The sequence below is a fragment of the Lepidochelys olivacea genome (genome assembly GCF_965140295.1).
Source record: "Lepidochelys olivacea isolate rLepOli2 genome assembly, chromosome: 4".
In the NCBI taxonomy this organism is placed as follows: Eukaryota; Metazoa; Chordata; order Testudines; family Cheloniidae; genus Lepidochelys; species Lepidochelys olivacea.
In genome coordinates, this window is record NC_140414.1 from 35,098,491 (window position 1) to 35,112,340 (window position 13,850).

Sequence of the window (13,850 nt, forward strand, 5' to 3'; positions counted from 1 at the left end):
TATGTTTCTCACTAATGAAACCTAGAATATATTCAGCTTCCTGTATCATTTTGAATCTGTTTTCCTTCTCAGTGACTTCTGTATTTCCTATAAAGTGTCAGATTGATATTAAAAGTACTTAACAGTTTCCTGAATGTTAACACAAAGTTGAAAATGCAGAGCTAAATTCTGGCATTCCCCTCCCCTCCCAATCTTTGCAAAAAAAAAAAAAGAAAAAAAGAGTATTTTGAGTCAGTATGTGGATCAATTATCCTCAGTGTGGGACTAATTTAGGGGTGTTGAAATGTCTTGGCAGAGATCAGAAGAATAAACATATATTGATTAATATTACCTGGAATTTGTTCTTGGAGGTTTTTGCAAATGTCATTTATCAATATTACTTTTAATTTGAAAGTAGGAGTCCTGAGCCTCCCCTGTCTAGTCTATTGGATTAACAGATTTGGAGAAGAAAAGAACTCTGAGTCCTTATTTATAAATAATGTTGTTAGAATTTTTCTCTGACCTATTGTTAATGTCTTTGCTGCCGATTCTCCACTGCAGCTTACATGCTGTCATCATGTTCTGTTGATGATCCGTTTAAATCCACAATCTGTCAGGATATATCTGGTACTTTTGGCATCACAGGTTGCCTTGTATCACAGAAAACAAAAGTGCAGTTTGTTGGATGCATTTGCAAATTTGACAGCAATAAAGGGCATAAAAGTAAAATCCTTGTGCAGAGGGCTGTGTAAATCCCATTTAAACTCAATTTTAAGGGCTTATGTGATGCTTCTCTGCACAGGGATAAATTTCACCCCAAAAGAATAATATATACATATTTTTGAGAATGCCGTAGAGGTTTACAATTTGTTGTTCGTTTAGCATGTCCTATTGTAAATCACTCTACTTTTTCCTGGAATGAGTATGAATACATTAGGGTCAGGAATTGCTTACAGTGCCAGTGATATTGTTTCAAGAGAAATTATTTCTCTGAGCAGCAAATCTCTTAACTCATTAGCATTCAATAAATGGATTTTGCCATCAGTTGGTATAGCAAAAACGTTTTATTAACACAGAATGGAATTTGCCACTAGGATTTAATTGTAAAGCACAGAGGCTTGCTACAGAACATACCCTCCCCCTGAATTTCCCCAAGTCTCTGTGGTCTCTAGTTTGAAACAGTTTTAAGTAGCAGGTCCTAACTCTGGCATGATCAGTGTTACACATACCTCTGGGTCCTTCTGCCGTGATATGCTTCTCACCGCATGTAGCTTTTTAGTTTACCTGATAATCTTCACTGCTGGAGCAGCCAACCTCACTCCATACAGATGAGTTAACACAACTATTTCAGGATCAGAAAAATGATTTTCAGATATCTGGGCCCTGTTTACACTAGAAAAGGATGTTTTAAAAACCATCTAGACTAGCGTTTCTCAAATTTGGCCACATGGAGCCACCATGGGGTTTTCTTGTGGCCACAGCCTCCTTGGTGGTGATTGGGGCGGGGAGGCAAAGCAGCTGCCCCTCCCCAGGGCCACCAGCAGGGGGCTGGTTCTTGCTCCCTTCTGGAGCCACTAACACTGTAGGAGCAGGTGACCAGTGTGAGTCCCTACACTCCTGGGGGCTGTAGGGCTCGTGCTTCAGCCCTGGGGTGGTGGGTGACAGGCTCTGGCTGGGTGGCAGCAGGCTCTGTCCCCCAGTCGCAGGGCTTCAGGTTCTAGCCCCAGGCTCACCACCTCCCCACCCCGCATGGCCCCTGGCTCTCCCCGCCTCCCTCCCCATCTAGGGCTTAATTTGTCCCCCAGCTTGCCTGAGCAGAGTAAATCTGCTGTGAAAAGTGATTTTAACAAATATACAAATATCACTTTTCACTGTAGCAGATTTACTAGCTAGCACGTCTTTTAAAAAAAAATCAACCCAAACCAGCAAAACACGCAAAGCACCTTGTGTTTCTACTCTGTTTAGGTCCAGTAAAGAACAGAGACAACTGGGCATTATTTTTATTATTGAGTCTGAAAAAAAAAAACCCCAAAACCCTACATAAATAAATTACAATGATTTGGACATGTATATGTGCCTATTTATTTGTTTTTCCTAAAATTAATTATCAGAGTGGCCACCAGCAAGAGTTGGTGGCCACACTCTGAGGCCACCAAAAATTTTGTTGTGAGAACCCCTCATCTAGACAGCTCACACATGTTAAAACTACAACTCATCCTCTAACTGCGAGCAGTTTATTTGGTGACTGCATCCTCCTCTTGCAGTTCTTTTCTTTGTGCTGTCTGTTACTGCAAGATTATTGACAAGTTTGCTATGCTTATGGCAGGGGACTGATTGAGTATTTATCACAAGCAAACATTTCAACTGAGTTTCAAAAATGCTGCTCACCCACAGCTTCTACCAAGTCACTCAACTTCTTGAGTAATGTCACCATAACAAATCATGGGACATTAATTTCCTGCTGTTGTCACTGCTGTAAGTCTGCCTTTTAGCCACATTTTAATGTGGTATTGTGAGATGGGGATTGTATTTTAACCACTGAAAACAGAAACTAATGCTCTTCTGTACGCAGTTGAGATTACTTGCAGTTTTGTAGTGGGATTTTCAAAAGTGCTTATCCTTGGTTTAATTCAGCTCTGATTGAAATCTGTGGGGTTTTTACAATTTACTTCAGTCAGAGCAGAGATAGGCCAACACAGAGTGCTTTTGGAAATCCCACCCTATTTTTGTTTGTTTGTGCGTGTGTCTGTCTAAGAAAGCGATCCTCAAACCGGCCTGAGGAGCTTCCTTGGTAGTCTTCAAAATGAAGCACTTTGACAACAAAGTAGGGAGAACTGAGGTGGGAGGTGTCCAAGGGAGAACTTCTCTCACAAAGTGGTCTGCCGAATGAAGAAGTTGGAGAGCCAAGGCGGCTAATATCTGCCACCGATGCAGCCCCAGCACTTAAATCTTTCAGGCAACCATGGACAATGGCTGAGTTACTGATTTGACAAGGAGCAGGTTTAATGTATAACTATGGGTTATAATGCCATGTGAGTGTCCTATAAACAAGTAATAAACAACGAGGGCGTTTAGGGACTTTCTGACAAGTAGTCATGCCTATGTGTGTAAATATAATGCAATGATGTACTGCTGTCCCTCCAGCTTCATTGTGGTGTATGGTAGGGTATGCCCTGTATGAATAATACACTGCACTGCTCCATGGGAAGCGTTGGGATGCATTCTGCCTTGGAGACAGGGTCTCCAGCAAATCCTTGTTGTTTAGAGAGTCGAGGGAGCACAGGCTATGACACCCCTGAAAGAAGAATAATTTACTCACCCAACGTGGCAAGCCACTCCAGTCTAGTGTGGGGTGGAGTGGCAGAGCTGTTGCTCGGTTCACTCCTTGGCCCCTTTTTTGGCAAGTTACACCCAGAGTGCATGGGCTGCAATTGCGGCTGGTTCCCTACTGCCTCCTCCTCACTGCACAACCATTCGCAACCTTCCCCCAACATATAGGAAAAAATCGGGTGCAGCAGTGTAACAGTTTGGGGAATGCGTCTGCGTCAGCGTAGGGAAAGATGCCATTTTATGACCTCTGTTTAAGACTGTAGTCTTCAGTGCAGATTAAACCTTCCATTGTATGGCAAAAGACAGACCATGCCTGCAGATCTGAAGCGGGGCCATTAACAACTGAATAACCAGACCCGGCAGCTGCCAAGGACTATTATCTTACTAATGACTCTTCCCCACTGAACCCTGCTCTGTGCCCAGCAGCCATGGGGCATGTATGTGTGTGCTGAAGAATGGAAAATCCCCAGGAGAAAGCCAGAAGGAGAAAGGTGTGATAGACTGATTGTAAAAAGAGACATGTTCTCGAAGCAAGGAATCCATATCACCACCAGAAAGAGAAGACACTCTGGAGGGGAGGGGCAGGACAAACTTGTCTTCTTCCAGCAGAATAGCCAAACCTCAAAAGAGTCTCAGGAGTGAGGAAGACTCTGTGGGGGAGAGGGATTGCATGGAGGTTTTGTTGTCTTACCTAGATCTATATCTCTTGTGCTCTCTATGAGTAAAGTGTGTGTGTGTTTAAGAAGTTCCTTGGCTTTAACTGTCATGTGGTTCCTGAAGAGACAAACTATAAACCAGAGTGCCCACAAGGTTAGACCTCTGGGGAGAGCATTTATAAGATACAGGGGCAATCTGGAGGGCTGAGGCACTGATTCCAGGGTTTAGGCTGTTGGTTGGTGGGGCCCCACTGCCGGTGGGGCATCAGACAGGAGGTGCTCACCTGGGAGTGCACATGAGTGACCCAGAACTGGAGACAGTGATCAGTCACTGCCCAGACCCAAGGAACTTAGCAGTACATGGGATCCAAAGGTTGGGTGCAATACAGCAGCCTGATCACCATCCAGAAGTCAGGGCTATCTCGGGCTAAAATTAATTGTTTCAGGCATTAACTAGCCAGGCTGTTGGCTAGGAAAATCCACCGGTCCTGCAACTCTGCCAGCCTTGCCTGGGTAGTGCCTGAATGAAACCCTCCAATCTCACAAACCCCATTCTCCTTGGCATTTCTGTGGTGCGAGGGATTAAGGAAGTGGCCCTATCCTGAAGATTGGTACTCCTCCAGAAAGTGTGTGCAGGAGCAGGCTCTGATAGAAAAAGGAGGAGTGTAGCAGAGAGAGGTGGCAAGAAACATGAGGTCTGTGACTCAAGAGTGAGAGGAAGGAAGGAGAGTGAAGAAACACAGCAGTTGAAGGAGATGAGGGAAGTAGGCCTATGACTCAGGCAGGAGGGCAGGTAGCAGGACAGAAGTTAGTCTGAACTGAGTGAGGCGAGAAGAAGGAAAAGGAAGCTAGGTAAATAGCTAGGTTCAAAATGAAAATGTTGTCAGTCTGCCCCAAAATGTATCTATGTTAGGTGACTGTTAATTTCAAATACAAAGCCCTCCTGTTTGCAGCGGGAGTGTCAGGCAAATCATGAGGAATTGTGATGTTAGAACCTGGCCTTCTGTGGGAGTGAAATTCATCCCTTTGAGGAGGGCTAAAGCACTACTTAAGTGGTGCATTGGCTGCACAGGGGTGAATTTCATCCAAACAGCACAGAATTCTGGGTAATATACACTAACTATCGGTTATGCATTTTGAAAATGTAGGAAAGCAAACAAAGATTGAGATGTTTAGTGTTTGATTTGCTGCTGTGCTTTTTTGTGCCCGATTAACATTTATAAATTATTTGTTTGTTAGAATGAAATGTGCAGGAGACAGAGCTTTCTTGATAGCTGGTACCAAATCATCAAAAAAAAAAATCTCACATGAACTGAAGACCATCACAGGTCTCCACACCTTCTGCTCCAGCACACCTCTTCGGTGTGTACCTATATTCTCAAAGCAGCTTCTACATATTAAAATAATCAAAACTCAGAAACTCTTTCCTAAACAAAATACTCCACTGCACACATTCTCTCCCCAAGAGAGAACATGAGAGAAAGAATGACCTACACAGGACAAATGTTAGCCACGTTGTTTGATGCATTTCTGGAAGGAGTTCAGACACTACAATGATAAGCGTGGTTTAAGAACCTGTATAGAATAGCATATAATCCTCTCTAGCATTCAAAATAAAATGACTAGGGCATTAATGTTTGAAAGTCAATTAACATGCTTGCTCTTTATTTTTAAATAACATTTCTAAATACACATAACAGTACTACATCAGAATGACTTAATTCTGCAGGGCTTTTTTTTCCCTTCAGTTAATCCGGTTCAACAATCTAATTTTTATTGGTGGTAAAAAGGTGCAACTCCAGGCCTACTTTGTTTACATGAATCATAGTTTTATTTAATCTGACTAGGCTATAACAAGCCATTATGCCAACCTTTCTATATTTCCAATAGCTTTTTCTTTTAGCTTTCTCTCAGTATTAATATGTGAGGAGTCCAAAGTCATGTTCTGCCTTGGTATTTTTGTCTACTACTATTAGAACGTAGTTCAAAAGGGACCCACTGTTACAGACCGAGAATAAGCAAAATGGTATATCACTCTGTATCTGTTAAAATTTTTAGTAAGCAAAATGTTCAGTTCTGGTTCTAGCATGCCAGCAAAATGTTTAATTGCATAGGAAGAATATAACCCAATTTCCATATTTGTTACTTTGGCCAACTTAAATATTAGTTTGTTTTATAGTTAGTTGCATGTAAAAGGAGCTTTAGATTCAAGATTGTCATTGCTGATCTTTGTAACATATCTTTGGCATGAAGGCAATTGCTGAGTCAACTGATTTTGACAAATAAGCAATGAGGGCTCCTAATATATCTGCCAGTTAGAGTATTTACCAAGATTCCCTTTTTTATTTTGAGAAGATTGTGTGATATTTTTATGTAAGGAATAAAAAGCTATTTTACTAAAATTGAATGTTCTCAGTGCCACAATCGCACTACTACAAATACATGAATCCTATAGTATTTCAACCAGTCAGTGAACATCAGGTTGCAAAAAGATTAATGGTACTCTTCTAAGATTCCCTCACTGAAGATGTCAGAACAACATGCCACTTGTAGTGGATTGTGCAGTTGTTCAGAATGTGGTCATGAATGTTCTGATGAGCTCCTGTATCTTATCTCCTCAGTGGGGTATGGAAATACCCATAGGATCTGCTACGTTACTGTGGTTTGGCTCCTTTTGGTGGGGTTCTGGTGTCCTAGCGTGCTCTGTTAGATTTTTTGGACTTGTCTTTCTCTTGGCTGTTGGGAAAAAAAAAAAAAAAGAAGATGGTACCCACTTGTGGCACCAAAATGATATACAACTCATTGTAGATTGTGCAGATCTTCCTGAAATTATTCTCTTTTAGTACAGACTTTGATAAACAGCTGATTGATAACATTATTAACATTTAAACATTACCATTGGTCCTATGAGTTAACACCTTGTTAAGATGAAGGGGCAGTTTACACCTCTCAGAACCGTTTTTTCAAGCTCTCTGGAAACTCCTGAAGACATCTCTGCATCAGTAATACTTGGTTCACATTATTAAAATTATCTTCACAGCCATAAGGGCAAGAGATGAGCTTTCTCTTTTCATAACTGAGAATCTGAACGAGATGGCAGGCAAGGGGTGCTCCTTAGCTCCATGTAACTTCTTCCAATTTAAGCCCTGATTAGACCGAATTCTGCGCTCAGATGTCGTACAGTGAATGCCTTCATGGAGAATTTCTCACGTAGGGCCTGCTCCAAGGCCATTGAAGTCAATGGAAAGATTCCTATTGATTTCAATGGGCTTTGGATCAGGCTTATTAGGGTCAAATTGACCTCTCTTCAGAAGACCAGCACAAGCCAATGCATCGCTTAGGTCCTCCAAACCGGGCTTGGCTTAAGTTGGATTTAAGTGGTGCATAGCCCTTGTACTGGCCCAGTGCACAGGGTGGCTTTAGCCCATTGCATCTGATTATGGACCGTTTAAGTCAGTTGGAGTCTGACATTATTAGTGGAGCAGACCCAAATACTTGATGTCAGAAACTGGCTCATGAGTAAAATTTTTGAAAGTGTATACATGAATTAGGCTCCTAAGTCCCATTTTCAGGAGTGAGTTAGGCACTTAGAACAGGATTCATAAGGGGGACATAAGGACCTAAGTCCACTTTAGTAAACTTAAGTTGAAAATTTAGATCCTCAAAAATCTGGCTCAACTGCATCTAACCCTCTAGGTGCCCAAAGTCCCTAGGTACCTATGTTTCCACTGGTAAAGTCCCCACGGTGCTTACCCACCACTAGAAATGTAAGTGCACAGCCACCTAAACCCTGACACCACCGAGCAGCTGGGTACCTAACTCACACTCCAGTGGGATTCATAAACTAGGTGTTCCCCAGCCTATCTTGCCTACGGGACCTGGTCTGGTGGACATGCTCAGATGCTGCTTTAGAGGCTGTGCACAGGATCGGGCTCTACACAAAACACAGCTGTAGGAGGAAGTGGTAAGGTATGAAATACTAAAATAGTCATTAGAGCAGAGACTGGAACTTGCGTCTCCTACCTCCCAGGGGAGTGCCCTGTTAGCTAACCTCTCATTTTCTCTGGTGCAATGAATATTTAATTATTTCATACCAAGTAGAATCGCTTCAACAGGAGAGACTGAGAAAGCCCCTCCACAGGATGCCCCATAGCCTGGTGGTTAGGGCAGTCACTTTGTGGGTGAGTGACCTGGTTTTAAATCTCTGCTCCACATTAGGCGGGGGGGTAATTGAACCAGGGTCTCCCACATCTCTAGTGAGTGCTCTAACTTGTAGGCTAAAGTTTACAAGCAGCCGCCTCTGTTTTTCTTGAAAAGTATTTGACATAGAATATCTGCCTAACTCCAGGAAAGGGTTCACAGCTGTTAATCCCAAATCCAGGGAAATACCACCCTTCGGCCTGGAGTTGAGATCCTTAACTCCTTCGGGGGCCAGGGCTTCGGCCACCCACCTCTCTTTGGCATTTCCTACTAGCCTGCTTAAGCAGCTTCCTGCTCAGCTTGCTGGCTTCTGTGAATCTCTTTTTAGGCACCTCGCTCTCCCCGAGGCACTGTGTATGCAGGCTGCATGCCTAGCTCAGGACTGTGAATTACACTTGCTGGCAGGATGCAAAAACATTGCAAGTCTCAGCCTTCGCTCCCTTTGGGAATCCCACCGTTCAAAGCCTAAGGTGATGTCTACACTGCACACCTACCAACGGCGCAGCTGTGCTGCTGCAGCCGTGCCAGTGTAAGGTGCCCTGTGTAGCTGCTCCTTCTCCCCAGGAGAGGGCTCTCCCGGTGACAAAATAAAACCACCTTCAACAAGGGTCGGTAGCTTCATCTATGGAAGCTTGACTCCCGCTGACGAAGCGCTGTCCGTGCTGGCGCTTTTCATCCTTAAAACTTTTGTCATTCAGAGGGGTGTTTTTTCACACCCCGAGGGACAAAAGTTTTAACAACGAAAGTGCCAGTGTAGACAAAGCCGCAGTCTCATTGAAAGTCAATAAGATGTCAGCTCCCAACTCACTTTTCAAAATAAAACTCAGGTTCTTAGGCATATTTGAGAATTTTACCCCATGACTTTTTCGGAGATCTAATTTAGCCCTCTGACTTCTTATATGTGATGCTGATGTAAATCAGAGGTGTGTTATTATTTTTCTTTTTTTTATTAGCAGATGGACCATATCTTCAAATCATAGAACAGCCTAAACAGGTAAGAGGAATACTGCATTTTGAAAATCTTTTGGGTAGCTGTGGCAGCATATTGTCTGAGTACAGCTGTAATCCAAGATGGAGGGATACTAAATAATGTTGTTATTCACCTCCATTGATATTCACCTTTTCTTGTCAACTGTTGGGAATGGGCCACATCCACCCTAATTGAATTGGCCTTGTTGGCACCGACCACCCACTTGGTAAGGCAACTCCAATCTTTTTGTGTGCTGTATATTTATCCCTGCTTACTGTATTTTTCACTCCATGCATCTGATGAAGTGGGTTATAGCCCATGAAAGCTTATGCCCAAATAAATTTGTTAGTCTCTAAGGTGCCACAAGGACTCCTCATTGTTTTTGAATAAAGTGTCTCATTGTAAAGCATTTTGAACTAATAAGAATTGTGGTGCATTATTAGCAGGGTTCTGTTTTGTTTTTTACGCTTTTATAGCAAGGTTGTTTCCTGTTTTATTCTGTTCTTATCTCTTGTCATCTGTCTGGAAGTGTCACAGGACAAAAAAATTCTGAGGGTTATATTAAATGTATTTTATTAAAGGTAGAAAACATTTCCATCTAGGAAAGAGCCTTAAAATAGGTTATGAGAGGAAAATATCCCAATGTATGAAACAAATATGAGTCAATGAAATATTTCTGGAAAATTTGTAGGGTTTTTTTTCATATTTCTTGCTAAAATGAAAAATAAAAATAACATATATAATGGCCCTTTTCCGCACTCTTTTCAAAACCCTTGCAGGAAATTTTAACTCATAATTTGTATAGCCCTGTGGGATTCCTTTTGTCACACGCTTGGTAACGCTGAATATCCCAAGAATAAATTAAGGTAATTTTGGGATGCAATTTTTGTACAAGTGTAACACCGACAGACCCCAGTTGTCAGCAGGTGGGATCAAACCTGGAACCTCAGTGCATGAGTCTCTACTGCATGAGCTAGAAGCCACATGGCTCTTGCTAAGGCTGTAGTAGACTCATTAATCTCTAAGTGGTCTCGGTGCCACTAGAGGGGACAGAACACCACATCCAGGAGGTATATGGGTTACACAAGCACAGAACAGCACTACTTTTCACTCTTCTGTCAGTATGATTTTCATCTCACTGCACTACTTGGGCTTCATGCAGGTAAAGTGTATGGGAATTGCTGGGGATGGAAACCACCTTCCCACCCAGGGCAAAGGTGCAGAGTGCTCACTGTGATTGATACTCCAGCCTCTCTGTTGGAATTGTGGCTTCAGCCCTTCTAAGGCATTTGCACATAATCCTACATCCAGTGATTCCTCCCTTGGCCAATACAATACTGAAACCCTTTTCCTACCCCTCCCACACAGTCACATACAAGGCCAGATTGTGATGCTCTTGGGTGGGTGCATAGGGAGATGGAAGTGACCAAAGATTGCTCCACCCCGGGCATACCCCATGTAAAGGCCTGTCACAATACAATCTGTGCACTCGGGAATGCAGTGACTGCTCACTCCATGCACATCTAAAAACATACATCAGCCCAAAGGAAGTTGGGGGAAGGTGGGTCCCTGACCCCACCCCTAGCTTTGCACTGGGCTGGCCTGGCACACCAGGGGGGTGCATGCTACACTCAGTGAAGTGTGCATGCTCTGTGCACCAGGAGTTCTGGGAGCAATTCTGCTTCTCATGTGGTTCTGAATCATCCCAAACGCCAGGCTGTGCCTTAAATACATGATTGGGTCTACAGTGTGCAATGGCTGTAAAATGGCCAACCCACCCATGGCTCCCATTGTAGAGAGGCGCATTCCAAGAGGCGCATTGTAGAGAGGCACATTCCAAGGCGCACCAGACAATTTAAGGTTTGTAGTGTGGCTGTGCAGGGTGAGTCATGGACAGAGCACTGTGCAGGCAGTCTCCTCACTGGCCCCACATAGGTCAGTCATGGGGGCAGGACAGTGCCGGGTAGGGAAGGTTATACAGGCAATTACATGGATCCAGCGGCCTTGGCAGTTTGCAGTGGCTTTGGTGTGGCTGTTCTGCAGCCCTAGCCCTAGATTCAGGAATGAATTTCAGCCCTGGCTCCCACAACCCCAACCCCTACTTGGGCACTTCACAGGCAGAAAGCCCAATTGCTCTGCCTTAATGTGTTGAAGTGAATTTTAACCTTAGTGTTTCATGAGTATCAGTCTGTTCTGTGGGTATGTAGTGAAACATTGTATGAGGCACAAGTATTTAAACAGCAAAGTCTTTAGCAGGATAGATATTGCGGAGGTTTTGAGGTTGATTACTCATTTTAAGAGCAATTGTGTGAGCGCTGTGAATAACTGTGGGCTGACAAACACTTACATTCAGATGAACCTGGTGTCAGATGTCTGCAGCTTGATCCTACCATGCAAATGTTGTCTGATTAAGGTTACAACCCAATAGTTGACATTACTTGGCAGGCTGCTTCACTTCCTAGAATCACACTGAACTCAAAAAAGCTCTGTCAATCACAGGATTGGGGCCAAAGAGGAGAAACCTTCCTGACTGAAAGTGTAAGAGAGGTAGTGCCATTTGTAATACTACAGTGAAAGGTGTGTTAACGTTTCTTTGTAGTAGATCCTGCATGCATCTGATGAAGTGGGCTGTAGCTCACGAAAGCTTATGCTCAAATAAATTGGTCAGTCTCTAAGGTGCCACAATTCCTCCTTTTCTTTTTGCGGATACAGACTAACACAGCTGCTACTCTGAAACCTGTTATTAAACACTACTCTCTCCCAAATCCCCTCTCCCAGGTGGCTTTCATTTTCAGTAGTTTTTTTCATCCCTGGTATGTCAATGACTATAGCAATGACTTAGAACCATCTTGTTTACATTTCTCTTTGATAGAATAAATCCTTTGAAATCTTATGTTTATTTACTTCACTGGGGTTATGCTGATTTATACATTTTGAGGATCTGACCCATGTGTATAAGCTTAACCTTAGAACTGCAGATAAATTGTGTTATCTTGGTTACGATGGTGTGGTTATTGTTGGTAAAGGCTGACTTTCCGGTGGCAATCACTGTAAGCTGGCAAAAATTTTCAGTGTCCACTCATGTTTTATGTCTAGTGTAAAAGTAATCTAATCATAAAAGTGAATTATTTTGTGCAACTTTCTTAACTTGGACACTTCCTACTCCTTTCCCCCACTTACAGAAATAAATAAAGGGAAAGTGTTCATAAATACAGCACACCGGATCTCATGGATTTCAGTTCACCAGGGCTTTCTGTATTTTTGAAATTGCTTTTGTTCCTATATGGAACAAATTTCTTGGAGAACTGAAGATCCCTGGAAAACTTCTTTTAGAAATACCAAAATATGATGTTCCTGAAATGAAATGTGAAATTGATATTCTTGTTGGTTTCATGGCTGCTATTCTGTAAGAGGGAGAAGAACTCTTTCTTTCCCCGCCCCCTTCACCTTCCCTTCACTGTTGGGGCTCCTATTCTATCTCTCCCCATCTCTTGACTACTACCATGATGAAGAGAGTGTCTTCACTGTTCTAAATCCTTCATCCACCTTTTGACTGGTTTCTGGGGTGAAAAGGGATCTCTGCACCCACGTCCATTTTGTATAATCACAACAGCATTGGGAGAAGAGATTCCTACTGCCACTACGTGTGTGAATAAGAATAAAACTGTTTGCCACCCATTGGAAGTATCCAGAGTGTGTTTCAGGAATTAGCAGCCATAACATTTCAATTTGTCAGTGGATAGTTGTTTTAAAATGATGATTTTCCAAGTTTTTTTGTTTTTCTTTTTCTTTTCAATCTCCACAGAGAGGGTTTCGTTTCAGATACGTGTGTGAAGGGCCTTCGCATGGTGGACTTCCAGGTGCTTCTAGTGAAAAGAACAAAAAATCATACCCCCAGGTCAAAGTAAGTTCATAAATTATTATATTTAACAATATGATTGTGAGTGCCGTACAAGAAATCCTTACGTAGGATTCATTTGTACATCACCATGAATCTATTTGAAGTTATTGAGATGAACTATGTATTTCAATGCCAGTTTTTAAATTGAGAGACTGTTGTGCACATAAATAAGGCACTAGCTGGTTTTTTGTTTTTGGCAAGTGAAAATCCATCCTGTGAATTAAAAAGAATCTGCTGAATGTCTCTGGTTCTTCACAATCCAAGTTTGTGTGTTTGAACTGCTAAGTTTTTAGGAGTGGAAATTAGCACAGGGCTTCTGAAACTACTTTTTTCCCCCTTAAAAGAAGAGGTAGGTAGTTTTTCCAGATGTTTGCTTGTGCTCACTGTTGTGGTAGTGGTTGAAAGCACATAATGCAGCTAGTGCTCCTGGGCTCAGGTTTTTAAAAAATGGCTGCCTAAAGTTAAGCTCAGTGCAAAGACAGACTGACTTCAACAGGAGTTGGATCAGGCTTATAATGCAGTATTTCCTAAGCAGCTTTGTCTTTTTTATTAAAAGCCATCAACCAAAGAAAAATACCTATGCTAATGCAATGTTAGGGTTGAGATTATAACAGAACTAAAGTTAGGAAACCTCCAAGTTTAGGCTCCCTCAGCAATCATGTTCTCCTTGCACTGCAGGAGAAGGATATACTATATTTTATTTGAGCTTTTTGAGCTCATGAATTAAGAGCCATTGAGGTTAGTGAAGAAAGCATTAATTTGCTCTTCACGAGGTAATATCTAATGCAGTGGTTCCCAAATTATCCTTAGCAGT

At 42.4% G+C, this 13,850-nt stretch overlaps 1 protein-coding gene across 4 annotated transcripts in view; it reads left to right on the plus strand.

The window, feature by feature from the left end:
• The window catches only part of NFKB1 (nuclear factor kappa B subunit 1), a 96,838-nt gene that overhangs the window by 21,266 nt on the left and 61,722 nt on the right, over positions 1 to 13,850 (plus strand). For 3 of the 4 annotated variants that reach the window (XM_084625637.1, XM_084625634.1, XM_084625636.1), the window contains exons 4-5: positions 9,119 to 9,159; positions 12,941 to 13,039. In XM_084625637.1, coding sequence (XP_084481763.1) covers positions 9,119 to 9,159; positions 12,941 to 13,039 — 140 coding nt within the window. The remainder of the gene's footprint in view (positions 1 to 9,118; positions 9,160 to 12,940; positions 13,040 to 13,850) is intronic. The other variant, XM_084625635.1, reaches the window with a different exon arrangement.